Raw genomic sequence first — 18,849 nt, 5'->3', positions numbered from 1 at the left:
TAATACGAGTAAATCATAGCTTACATTTTAATTGTACTTTTACTGTAGTTTTTTAAGTTGCTGGATCATTTGATGGCATTTTTTAAATTTCGATCGACATCATTGTGTTTGAATTTATGGCTTGAATTGCAGCTTTTACAGTTTGAAAAAATAACAGCTTTTTAATTTGTCTGATATAAAAATTTGTTGGGAGTGAGATGTGGATAGATAACTTAGCTCTAATTTCTGCATCGAAGTTTGTTGTATATTGTTCGACTGGTTGTTATATTGATAAAAGTGAACATGTGATTCCTGCTCCTGAACTCTTGTTGTTTTGTTGAACTGTCTGTTTATATATGCAACTAGTCTTCTGGTGCATATGTTATTCACAACTTTCAATGCTAATTAATGGTTTGAAAAAAACTGGTGTTGGTATTTCAGATTTTTTGACTGGTTCTTCCAGTTCTAATTGGATGGAAATTGGTTGAAAAATTAATGGATTTTCTATAATCAAAATGTTTTCTTTTGAATTAGGGAAATGGAGGTTTTGAATGAGTGGTTGATTTCTTCTTCTTCTTCTTCTTCTTCTTCTTCTTCTTCTTCTTCTTCTTCTTCTTCTTCTTCTTCTTCTTTTTTTCTTCAACATTGGAGGATGAGTCCATTTTTTGCTTAGCAGTTCAATGCAGTGCACTGAAAGAATCAGACTGTGAGCTACCGTAATAAATTAAAAAACTGGTGCTCACTTTAAAAACTGTTAATTACATTCATACTTAAAATGAAAAATGCATTTATCCTTTGTTTCTTCATTTCTACTGGTAAAGTGTTGAACAGATGTGTTGTTTCAATAAAAAGTACAGTAGGGGTAGTTTTAAGTTGATGTCGAGTTTATATATATTATCTTTGTATATGGTATAATTTATTTGGTTTGCGTAATTCTATATAGAGGATATAAATTACGTGAATATAAAGGCTCCTACACTTGCTGATCAAATAATACTGTATATTGTGTAGAGTGACCAGACGTCCTCTTTTGTCCAGACCTTAGACCTTTGTCGGGGTCCAGGCATATTTTAAAAAATCAAGAAATGCCCTCCTTTTCGTAACTTGTATGTCTGATATTTTTAAATTATCTGATTTGACGCCTTTTTCAAGTAATTTTCCTGTAGGTGGCAGCAGCATCGACATAATATACTCTTTGCAAACGATCATAACTCTCTTTGCATACAAAGTAATATTAAATTCACATCTTGTGCGTTTTTTTTATCAATCAATCTTCTTAATGTATCCAGCTGTTTGCTGACAATATAAAGTCCACTATAGTCCACTGTAGTCTATTCAGTTGTTATTTTTCACGAGAAAAGAGGGGTATTTTGATCGGTGTTCATTGCTAGTAGCCAGAGGTGGGGTGTAGTCAATATATACTGCAGGGCTGTGTCTTCTGCAACTGATACTGATGAATTTAATTTACTTCTTTTGTGGTTTATGGATGTACAGTATAGAAGAATGTGTTCCAGATCTTCATCATGATTATTACACCACAGACAAGTAGGATTATCAGAAATGTGAAATCAGTGTAGGTACAATTGAGTGACAATGTGACCTGTTCTGGCTCTTGTTAAAAATGTTTGAACATGTCTGGGCAAGTTTTTGTACATTTCCAGGTCATTTGATTTCTTTTGTACAGACTATAAAATTTTTTCTTTGTCAGAAGATAGCCAATTGTTTTTCCATAGGTTTGTAAAATGAGACTTTACTGAAGCAAAAGCACTGGATAGAGATATCACTTGAAGAGGTCTTGGTTGCAAATATGTTGCCTGTTTTGCAATATTATCGACTTTCTCGTTTCCAGGTATACCACAATGACTAGGTATCCATTGAAATGTTATTTCCTTTTGGAGTTCTTTTAGTTTACTTAGTTGTTTTTGAATTGGAATAATTCTATGTGCATTTTTTTAATGTACGTATGTTGATAATAATTATAGTTCCCTTGGCTTTCATATGTAGTTAACTCTAAAATCATTGTATATTATTAAGTTTTATCCGTTGCTTACGAGATTATACAAGCTGGCGCATAGCGCTTGAAATATGGGTCTGAAGTGGTTCCCTCGTAATTCCAATTCCGCCGCTCGGAGCGCTGTTCTATACTAAATATTCATAGCAGAACACTTAAATGACATTGACATTTGGGACATTTAAAGGACTCACCTTTGCTTATTAAATGCTTCGTACAATATTTTATGGACAATAGACGTAATTTCCAAACTTCTACGTCTCAACTATATTACAATAAAAGGCTGTCATTCTTGTTATTAAAAGATATTACATATTATAAACTAAGGTACTACCTTTCTGTTGTTCAATTCATACACCGTACCTTTTCGGAAATAATGAAAGAAACTTAATATATTTTACATGAACACTGCAGTCAACCCTTTTCACGTATTCATTTATTATTATTATTATTATTATTATTATTATTATTGTTATTATTAGTATTATTATTATTGTTGTTGTTGTTATTATTATTATTATTATTATTATTATTATTATTATTATTATTATTATTATTATTATTATTTCAATGAATTAAGGTACTGTATTATCTTCCATTTCCCTGACTTCATAATTTAATCATTTGTAAGTAGGTCTAACTTATCCCTTTCTTTTTTTAAAAATACATTGACGTTGAAGTGTTATGATTTTTACTAAAGCAAGCAGCAGTCACAATACATGATTATTACAAATGTGCGATTTTTCTTGCACAACTTGTAGCGATGAAATAAATATCTAATAGGCCTGCTAATTAACCTGTTACTTACAAATAGCTTTTAAGGGACCCGCAGGTTCATTGCCACCCTCACATAAGCCCGCCACCATCGGTCCCTATCCTGTGCAAGATTAATCCATTGCTGCGTATGTTGTATCCTAAATAATGCAAATCGTGTATGTGTCAATATTCAGCAGTAATAATTAACCATTGTCGTGGAATATTTCGCCACTATAAATGATGATGGTAAATCATACTCTTTTCCTCGAATAACGCTACTGATTGCCTTAAGGCAGAACTATATTAATTTGATTTTGATGATGATGATGATGATGATGATGATGATGATGATGATGATGATATCTGAAAGTAGCAGAAACCGGTAGTTCACTTTCAGCAATTACAACAAATTAGAGGGAACGAAATCTGAAGGAAAAACATGGAACTGAAAACAATCAACTTGCCAAAGTAAATGAACCATATGAACAATGTAGTTCGGAAGCAAAATTTTAATTCAACAAATTCAGACTTTCGGGAAACAAAATTGTAAATTCCATTAAATGACGCTGAAAATCTGCATACTGATATTTAACAAGTCATCAATAAATCTCAAATAAGGCTGTAATATGCTTGGCATATTTATCATTTTCGTACTCGATCAATAATGCACAATTAATCAAACTATTTTCACGATACACAATGCTTAGTAATGGAACTATTCATCATTTCTTAGTACAGCAAGGCGAACCTAACGGCAGAAATTGTCATGACTCTCAGAGACCTACTCTCGATCGTGCTATGCGTCAGCTTCCATAATCTCATAAGCAACGGTTTTATCATAAGTATGCTGTAATAAAATAGATATTGACATAATTTTAAGTATAAAATAGGCCTAAGCTTAAATCTAAATAGGGTAGATATTTTCTGTCCTCTTTAATAATTACAGTTCCCTGGACATTCATATGTAGCTAACTGTAAAAGCATTATTATTAAGTTGATCATAATTATTTTTGTAATATTAACAAACTTTTAAGTATGATATAAGCCTAAATCTGTACTGTAAATATTTTGTAAGAAAATAGATATTGACGTAATTTATAGTATAATATAGGCCTAAGCCTAAATCTAAGTACATATTTTCTGTCCTCTTTTTTCGAACAGTGTCCTCTTTTTGAAGCTTTGTGTCCTCTTTTCTATTGATGTGAATCTGGTCATTCTAATATAGTTTAATGGCTAGTTGGAACTTAACATATCTTTTATTTTACTGAACCAAATGTGACGGTTATTTTGTATTATTATTATTATTATTATTGTTATTATTATTATTATTATTATTATTATTATTATTATTATTATTATTATTATTATTATTATTATTATTTGAGTTTATCTGTGTCATAAGTTTTCTCTTCTTACTGAACTTGATACATCCAATCTGGTTCTTAATAGTGGAACATTCCTGTCAAATCAGCATATTGTTTCAGACTGACTTACATTTTTGTGGACTGTGGGATGTCTAATGTTATGATAAATAAAAAATTAACAGTTTTTAGGGGATTTTGTTGATTTTATTAAATTATAGTTATGTAAAATATTTTGTCTTTTATTTTTATTTTTGTTAATGGAGGAATGTGAAATGAAGACACTCTGTAAAATTGTTAATAAGGCACAGAGAAACCACATGGTAAAAATGAGGATATCGACGAGATGTAAAAGTGATTAAAAACTGAACTGCAGTGTGTAGAGGATAATGAATCAAACATGTTGGTCAAATTGACGGAAATCTTATTTTGGAAGTAGAATAAGGAATGCGCATGTCTTTCAAAAATTAATTCTTTTCATTTATGTCTGAATTTTTTTCCCTGAAAATTTTGGTTGATATAGGCCTTAGTCATGAACTAAGGAATCATTTTCACAAAAACGTAGGACCTAATCTTTTTAAAAAAAAAGTTCTATTGAGATATTCAGTGGAGGAGGATAGGGAGTGTAGCAGATTTCTTAAAATAGAGAGCAAATTGAATTTTAAGAGAAATTCTTTGAAAAGTAAGCATTTAGGCCTATAATGAATTAATGACGATTGCTTTGACTGCATTAATGGTTAGCGCGTCTAGCCACAAAACCAGGTGGCCCAGGTTCGATTCCCAGTCGGGGCAAGTTACCTTGTTGAGATTTTTTCCGGGGTTTTCCCTCAACCCAATATGAGCAAATGCTGGGTAACTTTCGGTGTTGGACCTCGGACTCATTTCACCGGCATTATCATCATCATCTCATTCAGATGCTAAATAACCTAAGATGTTGATAAAGCATTGTAAAATAACCTACTAAAAAAAAAAAGACTGCATTAATATGATAGCACTCTTAAGATTTCCTTGCGTTATGTACCCGTATGAGGCTTTTAAATATATTCTAAACTTGAGCCAAACAGTGAATTTGTTTGTTTGTTTTTTTTTTTTTTTTTCGAAATCAATGCATTGATTTTCATTCAGCAAATTTTTATAAGGAGCCATGATAATTTCATTTTGTTAGCTGTAATGTAATCTATTCTGGTTTAGGTAAACGTTCCAATAATTGTATAAATTAAGAAAGAGTTGAACTTCTGACCAGTTTTATCCATGTAGAAATTGCCATCAATGACGTTCATGAATGGGATTTCTATACATATGGTGAGCGTGGTTGGTGTTAGATAAACTGGGCAGAATAGAACAAAGAGATAGTATATTATGCATCCAGTCCGTGTAGAAGATAAACTTGTGTTTTTATTATTTATTACAAAGGAAGAGAGTTGGGCCGGCACTATGGATCAGATCCCAGCATAACTCAGATGGTAAGAGCACTCAGCGTGCAAAGCTGAGGGTCTGGGTTCAATTCCCAGTGCCAGAACGAATTTTTCTCCATTAATAAGATCTACGTGTTGACTATATAAAGTCATTTGATTACACAATATTCAATAGAGGACGGCAAGGTCCTCAAATAAGAACATAACATTTTTTATTGTTGTCAATCAAATTTGCATCACTTGAGTCAGGGACCACACAGAGCTGTGAATGTGCAGATTTCTTGCGCATAGCCAGTGACTGCTGTAGATCTCTTTTCCTGTTTACAAATTTTCGTTAGTCAGTGTTAAAGACATATGTACACACACCAGAGGTTATGTTTTTTGTTGTGATGACTTATGTAAGCATAATGTTCTTCCTAGTAGCTGCACTGTACAATTGTAGCATATAGAACGCCATTATATTTTTTCAGTCTCAGGTATACTTACAGTATAGTCCTCTTGAAACTACCATTATGTTGAAATGTCGTTCTTAATGATATTTAAACACTTGGACGGACATGCAAAATGATACCATTGAAATTTCCTCTTCCATTTCTTCTCTTGCTTTAAGCTTCCAACTTGCATCTAATTTGAATATGTCCTTCTACTAGAATTTTGTGTATCTTAAATTCCTCTTCCCTGTAGGAGTTTAATCTCTTCTAAATAAATTAGTTTTGCTAATTTCTTGTTTATCATAGGCTATATTTAATGTGTGTGTTGAAATACGGTTCTAATATTTCTTTATCGAACTGTGTACTGATCTGCTTTCTCTTGAAAATAAACATCTGACTTGATTCTGTAATAGTCTATTTTATATAAATTTTACTTCCTTACTATACATAGTGTCAAGAGATAGTATTTGCCACAGAATAATAAATTTAGATATTTTATATGAAAATGCACATTTTCAGTATTTCTAATATTAATCAGTGTTTTTGGACATCTTATCTTTCAGTATATGTCTATCCGTTTGTAACAATTTTTCCTAATTTATTAGACAAATTTTGTTTATATTCGATATCTACAAGGAAAATATTTGGGGCTAAGAGGGATGACATTATAGAAGAATAGTGTGGGAGGGTGAGTGTGTGTGTGTGGGGGTTGTTGTGGATAGGTGGGTGGGTGGGTGAGGGTGAGTGTATGTGTGTGTGAGAGAAAGAGTGTGTGTGTGTGCGTGCTTGCGTGCGTGCGTGCGTGCGCGCGCGTGTAATTTTTTTTAAGCCCTAAAGTTTTGTCTGAATAATATTTCAGTTGGAGGAATAATTCCGGTTATTAAATAATTTTTTAGCTCAGTAATCAAAATCTGTTTTTTGCTCCATGTCCATAAAAACTTAGGGTTACATTAATTTTGCATAGCAAATAGTACAGATATTAAGTTATGTATTTGCGTTTCAAGTTTTTGGTTTGAACATATTATTACATTTATAATAATTAAATTCTCCAATGAAAATGTTTTTATAGACATATAGGCTGTAATATATCTTATGTAAGAAATACATTTGGAAACTTTCTTAAGTAAAAAATACATTGAAAAATAGAGATATGGAGTTGAAGTTCGATTGTAAGAATCTGGAACTTTATGATGATGATGATGATGATGATGATAATGATGATTATGATTGATGATGATGATGATGATGATAAAAAATTAAATTCATGAATATGATTGTCTCAAACGTTTTATGCGTTTTGCAGCAATTCACTTCCTTTATGATATTGCAAAAGAGTTGCTTTGCGTACCAGTAGTTAATTTTATTGAACAATTGTTGAAAACACATAAGCCTAACAGTAAAGGAATTCATTTTTTATTTTTCAGAATAAGAGAACGAACTTTCATTTTCTGGACTGTTCAAGAAAGGTATTTTTTCCAATTCGAGAAGTCTACTTTTGATTTAATTTATAAATTATACTGTTTAAGTACAGTGTAATGTATTTATTTAACATTGTAGAAATTTACATACAATAGATATTAGTAAAGATTTCTAATAGTATATTTCTCTTTATGAAAAATAAAAAGTGATATGAATGTTAAATACCATATATAGTGATCTTACTTCAGCAGTTCACTTACAACTAACAAATACATTCACAGGAGGAATGGGTCGAAAAAAGAGCCTACGTGTCTTGGTGGATTTTGAACTTTAAGCAGTTACGTGGAAAAACGTTATTTATAACAATTGTAATGTCTCTTAGCAAAACATTTTCTTTTTATGATATTAACTTATATATCCCATTTGTGAATTTATTCTATATTATATAAAAATCACGAAGAAAATCGACTGGCGATTCTTGACGTGAGTCACTATTGCATGTTTTGATTTCAAGTGAACATCTGTTAATAATTTACTAAATTATATTTCGTGTAGATTATTCCTGTTTAAATTGAGTCATAGATACTGAATATGAAGAAAATCTGACCAGTAGTTAGGAGAAATTACTGTACTCTACATAAGCAGACACAAATTTTCGTCATTGAGGACACTGAAAACATTTATTTCTACGAAAATCTCGGAATCTGTTTTTTGCAGCATCAGAATACTTTATGGTTCATATAACGAGAAAATCAAATCAATCTTCTTAATGTATCCAGCTGTTTGCTGACAACATAAAGTCCACTATAGTCCACTGTAGTCTATTCAGTTGTTGTTTTTCACGAGAAATGAGGGGTATTTTGATCGAGAAAATAAAAAATAAAAATGTTGCACAGTTTTTATAATACATTTTACTATATTTACATTCGAAAATAATGTGTCTTTACTGAATGTAAGTCTCTGCAAACTAAATCCACAGGAAAATCTCTTCGTGTGTGGGCGAAAAATATCAAGACTTTCGGACTTGAGATAAGTCTCCAAACCTCTGTGACTGCTTAAAATTTTCCGAATGTAGTGCTCTCAAAATTAAATGGCAGAAAAAGTAAACATAGGTATAAGCGATACTGCGAACATGTGGTGGAGATTTCGTCATTGTTTCCTGTTAAGCAGTAGTTTTCTTTAGCAAAATGAAGGAAAGTTACAGAAGTACAGATTTGAGAAACTAGTCTCACTTACGACTTCTTTGTGAAGTATAAGTCTAGGACAGGCCTGCACAAACAGCATTCAACAAGCGCGTGTGCTCCTTCGGAGCGAGAGAGCAGTGTTTACTGCTCGCCGAAACTAAGAGGAAGATACATCAGAATGATATAGACTTGCTATAGATAGAGGAGAGGGAAACGAGCACTCAGTTATCTAGTGGAGTGCAGTGTGTAGGCCTATTCTCAGTAACTGTTTCACGTTGCTTACCTACTCCTACAGTACAGTATGGAGGAATCTAAAAGACGGAATGTAACATTTAACGATTTACAGCTCGAACTTATTGATCTTCAATGTGACCTAAGGGCTAATGATCGTTTGAATAATACTACTGGCCTGGTTGAGTTTTACAAGACTAAACATTAGCAATAATATCCACGACTACACAGGCTGGCTGTGAAAAAGATTGCTATGTTTGGCTCAACATTTATATTTGTGAGCAACTGTTTTCTATAATCAACTTTAATAAAGGCAGACATCGAACATCTGTAACTGATGTTTCATTACGATCAGTAGGCTACTGTTCCTTTCAACTGCCAACAGCATAAAACCTCGTTTTGATGTACTGATAAATAAAAATATAACAAAATGATATTGTACATTTAAGTAGCTATAGAATTTCTATTACTTCTGTAAAATAAATATTTCTGTATTAATTAATAATAGTCCAAGATAGTTTTGCAAACTGAACGGGAATTCATTTCATAAGCACTCGTAATAGTACCTCCTTTTGTATATATTTTGTACGAGATCCACCCCTTCTTCCAGTCCACCCTTATACAGAGCGCAGCTAATATCTGCATTCCGCTCATGAGCTGTGAGCCGGCTCAGAGAGCGCAAACCTTGTGCAGGCCTGGTCTAGGAGGTAAGTCTGAGTGTGTATGGACAATCATATTCAGACATACCTCCCAGATAAATCTCCGATAAGTCTTTGCGTGTATGAGGCCCTTTAGACAAGTAATAATCTGATCCCTGGAATATAATCAAATAACTGCCTTCTCAGATTCCTGAAATCAGAACTATCCAATTCTTTTGAATAGCTTCCAAAGGAGTGTTGACAATGTTATTAATGAAAATTTGGAGTAGAGAGAGACTCGGAGTGAGTGACAGAGAATTTTAATTGAACAGATGTGGAAATCTGTCTCTTTGCCTCTCTTAACTCTCAGAATTTTATCTAATAATATTAATGTAAGCAGTGCATTCTTCGACATTGTGAAAAGTGTTGTCGTTGTTTTCTAATGCCAGGCATTTGACAATAAAGTAATTTGACCTCTTGCACTCCAATATTTTTCAAAGATATTATCATGGTCAGCCAATGAAGCACAGATTTTGAAGTGTTTCGAATCCATTTCTTGGTTTGAGTTGCACAATGGGCAGTTAGGGGACTGATATATTCCAATTCTATGCAGGTGTTTGGCCAAACAATCATGACCTGTTCCAATCTAAATGCAGCTACAGACGATTTTCGTGGTAAATCGGGAATTAACTGTGGATTATGATGCAGAGAGTTCTATTTTTTCCCTTGAGATTGTGTTATCAAATTTTGTTTGTTGAAGTCGTAAGTATATAGATTTAATAAATCTTTTCACAGAATAATATGTAGATTTAGTAACGGGTCTGTAAGTAGCAGTGCTGCCCTTCTTTGCTAGTGCATCTGCATTCTCGTTTCCCTGGATTCCACTATGGGATGGTATCCATTGGAATACAATTCTTTTATTGAGTGATATTAATTGAGAGACCATTTTAGTTATTTCTGCTGTTTGAGATGAAGGTGTGTGTTTAGAGACTATTGATAGAATAGCTGCTTTGAAGTCTGACAATATAACTGCATTCTTAAGTTTATTGATGTGAAATAGAAGATTCCTGAGACTTACATTTATTGCAACGATTTCTCCATCAAAACTTGTTGTTCCATATCCAAGAGATCTATAAATTGAGAAGAGACAGCACGTAGCACCTGCACCAGCACCTTGTTCTCTGGAGATCAAGGATCCGTTGGTGTATAAATGAAGCCAATTTTGTGGAGGGTACTTAATATTAATTGTCTCTAAAGATAATTGTTTCATTATTTCAGTGCTTATTTCTGATTTCAGTATTTCTTCTGTTAAATATGGATTATATTCTATATTTAATAGAGTTAAAGGGTTTGGTTTAATTTGTAAGTTTTCTTTTAAATTCGGGATATTGATTTTCTGTTTTAATTCTTGAACCATGGATATGAAACTTTTTTGAGATTTCAATCTACAGAGAGGACTGTATGAACACTACATACATTGTGAAAAGTTTGCTGTCGGAATTCATATAAACTTTGTGCCATCTAATACCTATTTTCTTCCATTCCAGTGGACTAATGTACAAGGATGGCTACAGCATCAGGAGGATTCCTGAAGTGGTGGCACATTCTGGCTCTGCATTACTGCATTTCTACAGTGATGTTGCATATAACATGACAGGCTTCAACATATCTTATAGGTAAGTACTGAAAGGAAAACTTTGACTGTTCTCTATGCAAGTTGTCACAGTTTGAATTCAGAAGTTAGGGTATTATTTCTAGTGAAGTAATCCTTAGAGCGCGAAATTCAAAATTTCATTTTTATAATTTATTGCATATACAAATAAAAATTATTACACGAAGAATAAGTACTGGTAATCACAATATGAATTATAAAAATGTTCAAGTATTACTGTGCACTTATTTTATTTGTGCTATTGATCTACTGTATGTCACTGAATTTTGATAGAAAAACTTGTATTAACTTATGCTAAACGTTGCGGAAATATGTGCTGTCTTGAAAAATACATTATTGAAATATATTTAATACTTTTTATGATGGTCCATAATAGTGAATGCTGGAGAACCTGAAGTCCTCATTATAAACACCTCAGTAAATTGGAAAGTTCCCAGGAACTGCGTCATAATTTGTCGCATTGTCTGTCCAACATGGTGTCTTTTGTGAATCGAAACACTTGCTACTGAGTGCTCTTCAATCAAAATATTACTCGTATCTGCCATCTTATAATGCTAAAGTTCAAGATCCCATGCAAATTAAAAACTCTTCTTTATATTGGCGCAATGTTTATCTTGTGTTCTTATTGTTGCCATAACATACTAAATGTCACCAAGTATTTGTAAGTTATAGTAATGGTAATATATATATATATATATATATATATATATATATATATATATATAATTCGTAGGGATATGGGGACTTATGGCTCACTCTATGTACCTACTGAGAAATGTTCCTCAGAGCTCTCCTAATTGCTATTCTTCTAGCTTCTCTTTCTCAACAGTCTTTATTATTCAAATTTTCCAAGAAAGTTTCTCTACATTTTTCTGATTTTGTGTTGCATATCCAGCTCACAATAGATATCTAACTTTTTGGAGCTTATTTATACATGTATGTCGTTAAAAATCATTTTGAGTTTCATGTAGTTTGAGAATGACTGTAAAACTGTGATATCGCTTAGAAACCATTATCATGGAAAATATTTTTGGTTGGAAGTTCATTGTCCCTCACTAGATTTGTTGCATTTTCCTTTTGAATAGCCCAGTTATATTGTTTCTGTTCAGACCTTTGCTGTCCCGCTCTCTCTTTTTTTTTTTTTGCAGGTTTTTTTTTTCTTTTTTTTTTTTTTTGCTGCATATCACGCACTTTCTATTGTGTAAGCTGTTATCTTGCTTAGATACTGAACTAAGTAATCAGTCATGGCCTAGTTTCGTCTTCAATAGAGCAATTGCTGTCTTTCGTGACATGCTTAGTGTGTCAACTTTATTCTTAATATATGCATTTTTTTATCTTTTAATAAATTCATTTTCATAAGCTATTGTTCATTTGTAAGTAAATAGTTTAGACTGTTAACTTGTTCGTGTCAAATAAAAATTCTACGTTAAGAATTGAGACCCTCATCATTCTGGAAATTTTTTTGTACAAACAAATCAAATAAGGATAATAAGTGTAGTATTACATTTAAAGTTGAGTGATTCTTCAAGCTGTTCTTTATGCTATTTTTATAGATTTTGAAAGAGCACTTGACTCTGTGAGGAGAGGGCAACTGTGGAAAGTTTTGAAAAAAATATGGAATACCAGAAAAAAAATCTAAATTTAATAAAAGAGATATATACATAGAATATAAATGTCAGATGATGTATGAAGGGGATCTCATGGAACCTTTTGGAGTCAAGGTTTTTAAAAAAAAAACACATTTCTGGCCATTGGGCTTTGATGGAATGAGAAGATATAGCTGCCTGGTGATAGATACGTAGTAGAGGAATCATTTTATAACTTCATGTGGCTCAATGAGACATAGGTCAGTGCTGGGCATATACTGGGTGTTCATTTCAAAGTGTGTCATGACGTCACTGTTGTTGGGTCACCGATTTGAAGCGAGTTTCAGCTTATATGTTAGAGAAGTTGCCTATTATTTAAGCGTTCTTCGATCTGAACTTGAGAACGTGTACGGTATAACTTGAACGTCGTAGCAACAGATGGCGGTCTGTACGGTCTGTGTGCTACCATAACCTCTTTCGAACTGTGTTTTGCGCCGGCAAGTCGTATGCAAGGTATTTGTTATCATCGGTTGCGTACGGTAACATTCCACAACACAAATCAAATGCTCCATGTCCATGTTGACCGTCGAAGTTAATGTCAACAAATACGTAAGTAATCGTCTTAACCCTCTCCCCCATATCCCAACAGTAAGAAAAAAAACTCACTTCAGTACGTGTTTCCAAACTTCACATTCTTGCCACTACTGGCGTTACCGTACGTATCGGTAAGTAATCTTCAGAATGAATGCCGTACTTGCTAGGCAACTTTTCTCGCATTTAGGTAATACGCCTTTGCGGAAGTGTAGGAAGATTGAATTCTCTAGGCTCATCGGCTAGCCACATGACGGCATACAGCGAGCCATGACACATTTTGAACTGAACACCCAGTATTAAATAAAGACTGGACAGATGACATAACAAAAGAGACTGTGGTAATACCTACTGCTTTTTTTTTATATTTAAGTTGGTTATTTAACGACGCTGTATCAACTACGAGGTTATTTAGCGTCGATGAGATTGGTGATAGCGAGATGGTATTTGGCGAGGTGAGGCAGAGGATTCGCCATAGATTACCTGGCATTCACCTTATGGTTGGGGAAAACCTCGGAAAAAACCCAACCAGGTAATCAGCCTAAGCGGGGATCGAACCCGCGCCCGAGCGCAACTTCAGACCGGCAGGCAAGTGCCTTAGCCGACTGAGCCACGCTGGTGGCTACCTACTGCTAAGGAGAACAGAATTATATTATTCCATACTGACACTTCATTCCTAACTGCTTCAGTCAAAAAGAGCTGTTGATTTTCATAAAGAAATGAACCACGGTCTGATTTTGCAATGTTTCGAAGGTTTGTTATTTCCAATTTTAATGTAGCGGTTGGTCATTTTGATGGATAACGAATCTTATCATTCCTTTCTCCAAGATAATTTTCTCACATTAGTAACAAAGAAAAAAATAATTTAGAGAAAATGAAATTGATGGAACTTTTGTTATTTCATAAGCGAGAATAAAACACAAAAAATAATTAATTATTCTAGAAAGGATTTAAAAAAAGTAAAAGTGAAAAGCATTTCTTCCATACTTTCTAGCTTGTTTTATCAATAAACTGGTGATAAAACATGGACACCAAATGATTAAACTGCCCCCTGTGACTGTTGTAATGCCATAGAACTGATTTGGGATTTAAAAACAGTAAGAAATGTGTCATACAGGATTGCAACTGAAGCAGCAATGAAGAACGTCAATCCAGAGGATTGGAAAAATCCGTTGAGAACACAAAACTTGTTATAAACGAGGGTATTCTAAGAGATATGTGCAGAAGAGCCACTTATGTGGCTGATTCAAGTGATAGTGATTCAAGAAACTCAGAATTAATTGGCATGTACCCTTTCCTGAGCCAGCTTCTATTTCAACAGACAAAAATGAAACTTATCAAACAATTATACAACAAAATTGGATAAAAAAAACAAACAAATGCACAAAAAAATGGAGGGGGGAACTACCTAAACACCCAATAAACATAAGATTATTCTTTCCTATTTAATGAAATTGCAACACCATGGAACTGTTTTGTACTGTTTTAAAATTTATTTTATAGTTACTTGTTTTACTATCATTCCAGTTATACAGATTTCTAGTCATAGAGGCAAACAAAACCGATCTTTTATCTCTCCCATTATTATCTATTTGTCAAATAAAATTTAGTGATATTGGTTGAGTTTGTATTGGTGTTGTAATTTCAAGGCAGAATTTTATCTTCTATTGCTGAATGGACTGCAGAATGTTTTCATAACAAACAATTGCCTGTTTCAGTGGTAATATGTAGTTTATAGCAAAATCATGCGGCAATGGCAAGAAAATTGGAGAACCACAAGGAAATTTATTGTAATATCATCTTCATCGACTGCATATCCCATTTTGGACATGCCAAATTTTAACATTGTTCTCTGTCATAAAAAGTTGTCACTGTAGCCCATAGCTTTTTAATGTTGTAACATAGGAAAAATAAGAGTAAAACAAAATTAATATGCTAGATATTTCTGATAAAATTTATGTCTGCCGCTATGGTAGTGCAGTAAATAAGCAGCCATTTTCTTGCTTTGCCACAGCTGAAGCTATCACAACTGCTCGTTGTAGGAGTTCAATAAAAATGTCAAAAGTGAGGTCAAGTGTTTACCTTCAATTGTAAAAACTGTAAGACTTCAAGATGTCTGATTATTCTTTAGGTTGAATTCATGCCCCAGTCGGTACTCTCATGTCAACTGCTCAGGCAATGGGGTGTGCATTGATGGTGTGTGCACGTGTGATGCCTCATACATGGGTGAGGCTTGTGATGTTCCTGTGTGTCCAAACAACTGCAGCAATGGTCACGGGGTTTGCAACCACGAGATGCATCGTTGTGACTGTGAAGAACGGTATAAAGGTATGAAATCTTCCATTTTCTGACTTAAGTGCTGGATAAAGTCTAAAAGACTAATACAAAATAGAAATAATGGCAGTGCTTTTGACACCTATGAATAATAGAGCTTGTTATTGTGAATAGGTGTTCTGTTTTCTATTCAAGAAAACTGAATCTTTGTGTAAGAAAATGTATAACAGTAATTACAGATGTATACTAGTGCTGTTGATCGATCAAAATATTTAATCGATTAACTATTTGAATTTAATCGATTAATCGATAGTTTAATCGAGTTTTGATCGAGTTGAAAAAATGTTTTAATATACTGTAATACACAACACAATTATTGTTAAATTTAACTTGTGTTTGGTGATAAGCACAAGTATTAAATGTTGTATATCTAAATATATTGTATCATTATATTACAAAACAACTATTTTAATTACTTACTAACATATTTATTATGAGGCTTGTAATTTATTGTATCAATTTCTCTGGGAATTTTTGAGACAAACATAAATAACAAAAAGTATGAAGACTCATCTAGTTAATACTGCTTCAGTCATGATTTTAAACATGTGAGTGCATTCACATGCTCCGAATTAAGTGCCGCTCTACATTTAGTAACAATGTTTCCTGCATCACTAAACACGAAAAAATTTTTTTTCTGTCAAGCACTTCTCCACGGACGTTCAATTTAAATCCAAACGTTTTACGGAGTTTACCTCTCAAGTTCTCATATGATATAATGGAGTTCACTCTTTTCACAGACCACAGAAAACTGATTTTTTTTTCTTTATCAAACTAAACACAAAACCGTCATATACAAACTCAGTAGAGAAACTGCAAGCACCTGCAAAAGTACAGCGGTCAAAACAGAAGACTGACCCCTATTGTAATCCGAATTATCAGATTTTAGAAGAAGAAGATAGTTATGCTCTCACTTGCACACAGTGTATATATGACTATTTTATAAGGAATGAGAGAGACGAATCCCAGAAAAGTATGTATTTCATATGCTAGGAAGATGAGCTGACAACAAAGTGGAAGTTTTCTTGGAAAACCATAAAACTTAATAAGGGTTTCGCATTGTGTTTCAACTTTCAATAGAGGTAGACTAGGTCACTGCCCTCATATCTCCATCTCTTTCTGAAGTGTTTGTGCAAAGATTTTTCCTACGCTACATGGTTTACAGTTAGAAAATAACAGTACTATTGTGCTTTTAAGTAACCAATTTCCGAGAGAGAAATGTTGTTAGAATTTTAATATGTTGTTGTTTTCTAATGCCAGGCGTTTGACAATAAAGTCATTTGACCTCTTGCACTCCAATATTTTTCAAAGATATTATCATGACCAGCCACTGAAGCACAGATTTTGAGGTGTTCCGAATCCATTTCTTGGTTTGAATTGCAAAATGGGCAGTTAGGGGACTGATATATTCCAATTCTATGCAGGTGTTTGGCCAGACAATCATGGCCTGTTGCCAATCTAAATGCAGGGGTAAATCGGGAATTAACTGTAGATTTTGATGCAGAGAGTTCCATTTTTTCCCTTGGGATTGTGTTATCAAATTTTGTTTGTTGAAGTCTAAGTATGTAGATTTAATAAATCTCTTCACAGAGTAAAACATAGATTTAGTAACAGGTCTGTAAGTAGCAGTGCTGCCCTTTTTTGCTAAAGCATCCGCATTCTCGTTTCCCAGGATTCCACAATGGGATGGTATCCATTGGAATACAATTCTTTTATTGAGTGATATTAATTGAGAGAGCATTTTAGTTATTTCTGCTGTTTGAGATGAAGGGGTGTGTTTAGAGACCATTGATAGAATAGCTACTTTGGAGTCTGACAATATAACTGCATTCCTAAATTTATTGATGTGGCATAGAAGATTCCTGAGACATTCACTTATTGCAATGATTTCACCATCAAAACTTGTTGTTCCATATCTAAGAGATCTATAAAGTGAGAAGAGACAGCACGTAACACCTGCACCGGCACCTTGTTCTCTGGAGATCAAGGATCCGTCGATGTATAAATGAAGCCAATTTTGTGGAGGGTACCTAATATTAATTGTCTCCAAAGGAAATTGTTTCAGTATTTCAGTGTTTACTTCTGATTTCAGTATTTCTTCTGTTAAATTTAGATTATATTCTATATTTAATAGAGTTAAAGGGTTTGGTTTAATTTGTAAGTTTTCTTTTAAATTCGGGATATTGATTTTCTGTTTTAATTCTTGAACAATGGATATGAAACTTTTTTGAGATTTCAATCTACAGAGAGGACTGTATGAATGCCAATTGTTTCCTGGTAATCTGATAAGTTTTTCATATTGAATCAGTGCTTTTTCTTCTATTGTCATTTTGATGCTGTTAATATTAGTGAGGAATCTCATAGAATCTATTAGCGTTGTTTTGATTCCACCAGTAATGAGTCTGAGAGCTTGGTTTTGAACATATTCTATGTCGTTTGTGAAAGGTGAAGTAATTAAAATTTCTCCGCAGTATGTCAGCATGGCTGTATAAACATTTTGTATGTAGTGTTCAAAGTATTCCTAGAGCATCCCCATTTCTTTCCTGCTAGTCTTTTTAGAAGGGAGAATCTTTTACGAGCTTTTTCAGAAATGTATTTCAAATGGTTGCTCCATGTTAACTTACTATCGAAAATAACTCCAAGATATTTGGATTCATAAGTCCTAGGAAGGTATTGGCCATTGTATTGGATATTGAATTCTCTTTCTTTTTTACCAAGTGAAAATATTTGGTAGTTACTTTGCTTAAATTGAGTGTCATCAAATTTGATGTATTCCATTCATGTAGTTGATTTAGAGCTTTAAGAGCAGAATTTTGAATTTTGTCTCTATGTCTGTAAGATCCGGAAGTCCACAAAACTATATCATCTGCAAATAGTGCTGTTTTCATGTTTGATTCCTCTAATAGGGAGGGTAAGTCATTTATATAAATATTGAATAAAGTTGTGCTGAGGACAGCGCCCTGAGGTAGACCTCGATATGTTTGTCTGTAACTAGAAAGTGAGTTATTGAATTTAGTGGCAATGAATCTTTGGCTAAGGAATTCTGATATCCATCTGAACATATTGCTGGAGATACCTAATTTCTGGAGTTTTAGTAATAATTTATTTCTCCAAACAGAGTCATATGCTAACTGAAAGTCAATAAATATTGCCAAGGTATCTTCTTTCTTGTTAAAACTCTTTTATTTCTTGGCCGAGGCGTATGAATTGTTCATTGGTAGAGTGTAGTTGTCGAAAACCG

General features: G+C 33.3%; 1 protein-coding gene and 1 long non-coding RNA gene across 6 annotated transcripts in view; one reads left to right on the top strand and one right to left on the bottom strand.

Annotated features, from left to right (window-relative positions):
* The window catches only part of dsd (attractin-like protein dsd), an 80,242-nt gene that overhangs the window by 3,110 nt on the left and 58,283 nt on the right, over nucleotides 1-18,849 (top strand). For both annotated transcript variants that reach the window (XM_069834167.1, XM_069834166.1), the window contains exons 3-4: nucleotides 10,973-11,101; nucleotides 15,406-15,602. In XM_069834167.1, coding sequence (XP_069690268.1) covers nucleotides 10,973-11,101; nucleotides 15,406-15,602 — 326 coding nt within the window. The remainder of the gene's footprint in view (nucleotides 1-10,972; nucleotides 11,102-15,405; nucleotides 15,603-18,849) is intronic.
* The window catches only part of LOC138705595 (uncharacterized), a 35,572-nt gene that overhangs the window by 11,869 nt on the left and 4,854 nt on the right, over nucleotides 1-18,849 (bottom strand). For 2 of the 4 annotated variants that reach the window (XR_011333694.1, XR_011333693.1), the window contains exon 2: nucleotides 15,357-15,582. This is a non-coding gene — a long non-coding RNA (uncharacterized lncRNA). Of the gene's footprint in view, nucleotides 1-618; nucleotides 670-15,039; nucleotides 15,583-18,849 lie in introns of those variants that run through there. The other 2 variants (XR_011333695.1, XR_011333692.1) reach the window with 2 other exon arrangements.

The sequence above is a fragment of the Periplaneta americana genome, chromosome 1, assembly GCF_040183065.1.
Source record: "Periplaneta americana isolate PAMFEO1 chromosome 1, P.americana_PAMFEO1_priV1, whole genome shotgun sequence".
Classification (NCBI taxonomy): domain Eukaryota; kingdom Metazoa; phylum Arthropoda; class Insecta; order Blattodea; family Blattidae; genus Periplaneta; species Periplaneta americana.
Note: the sequence above shows the minus strand (reverse complement) of the source record. Positions and strands in the feature narration are given on the sequence as shown.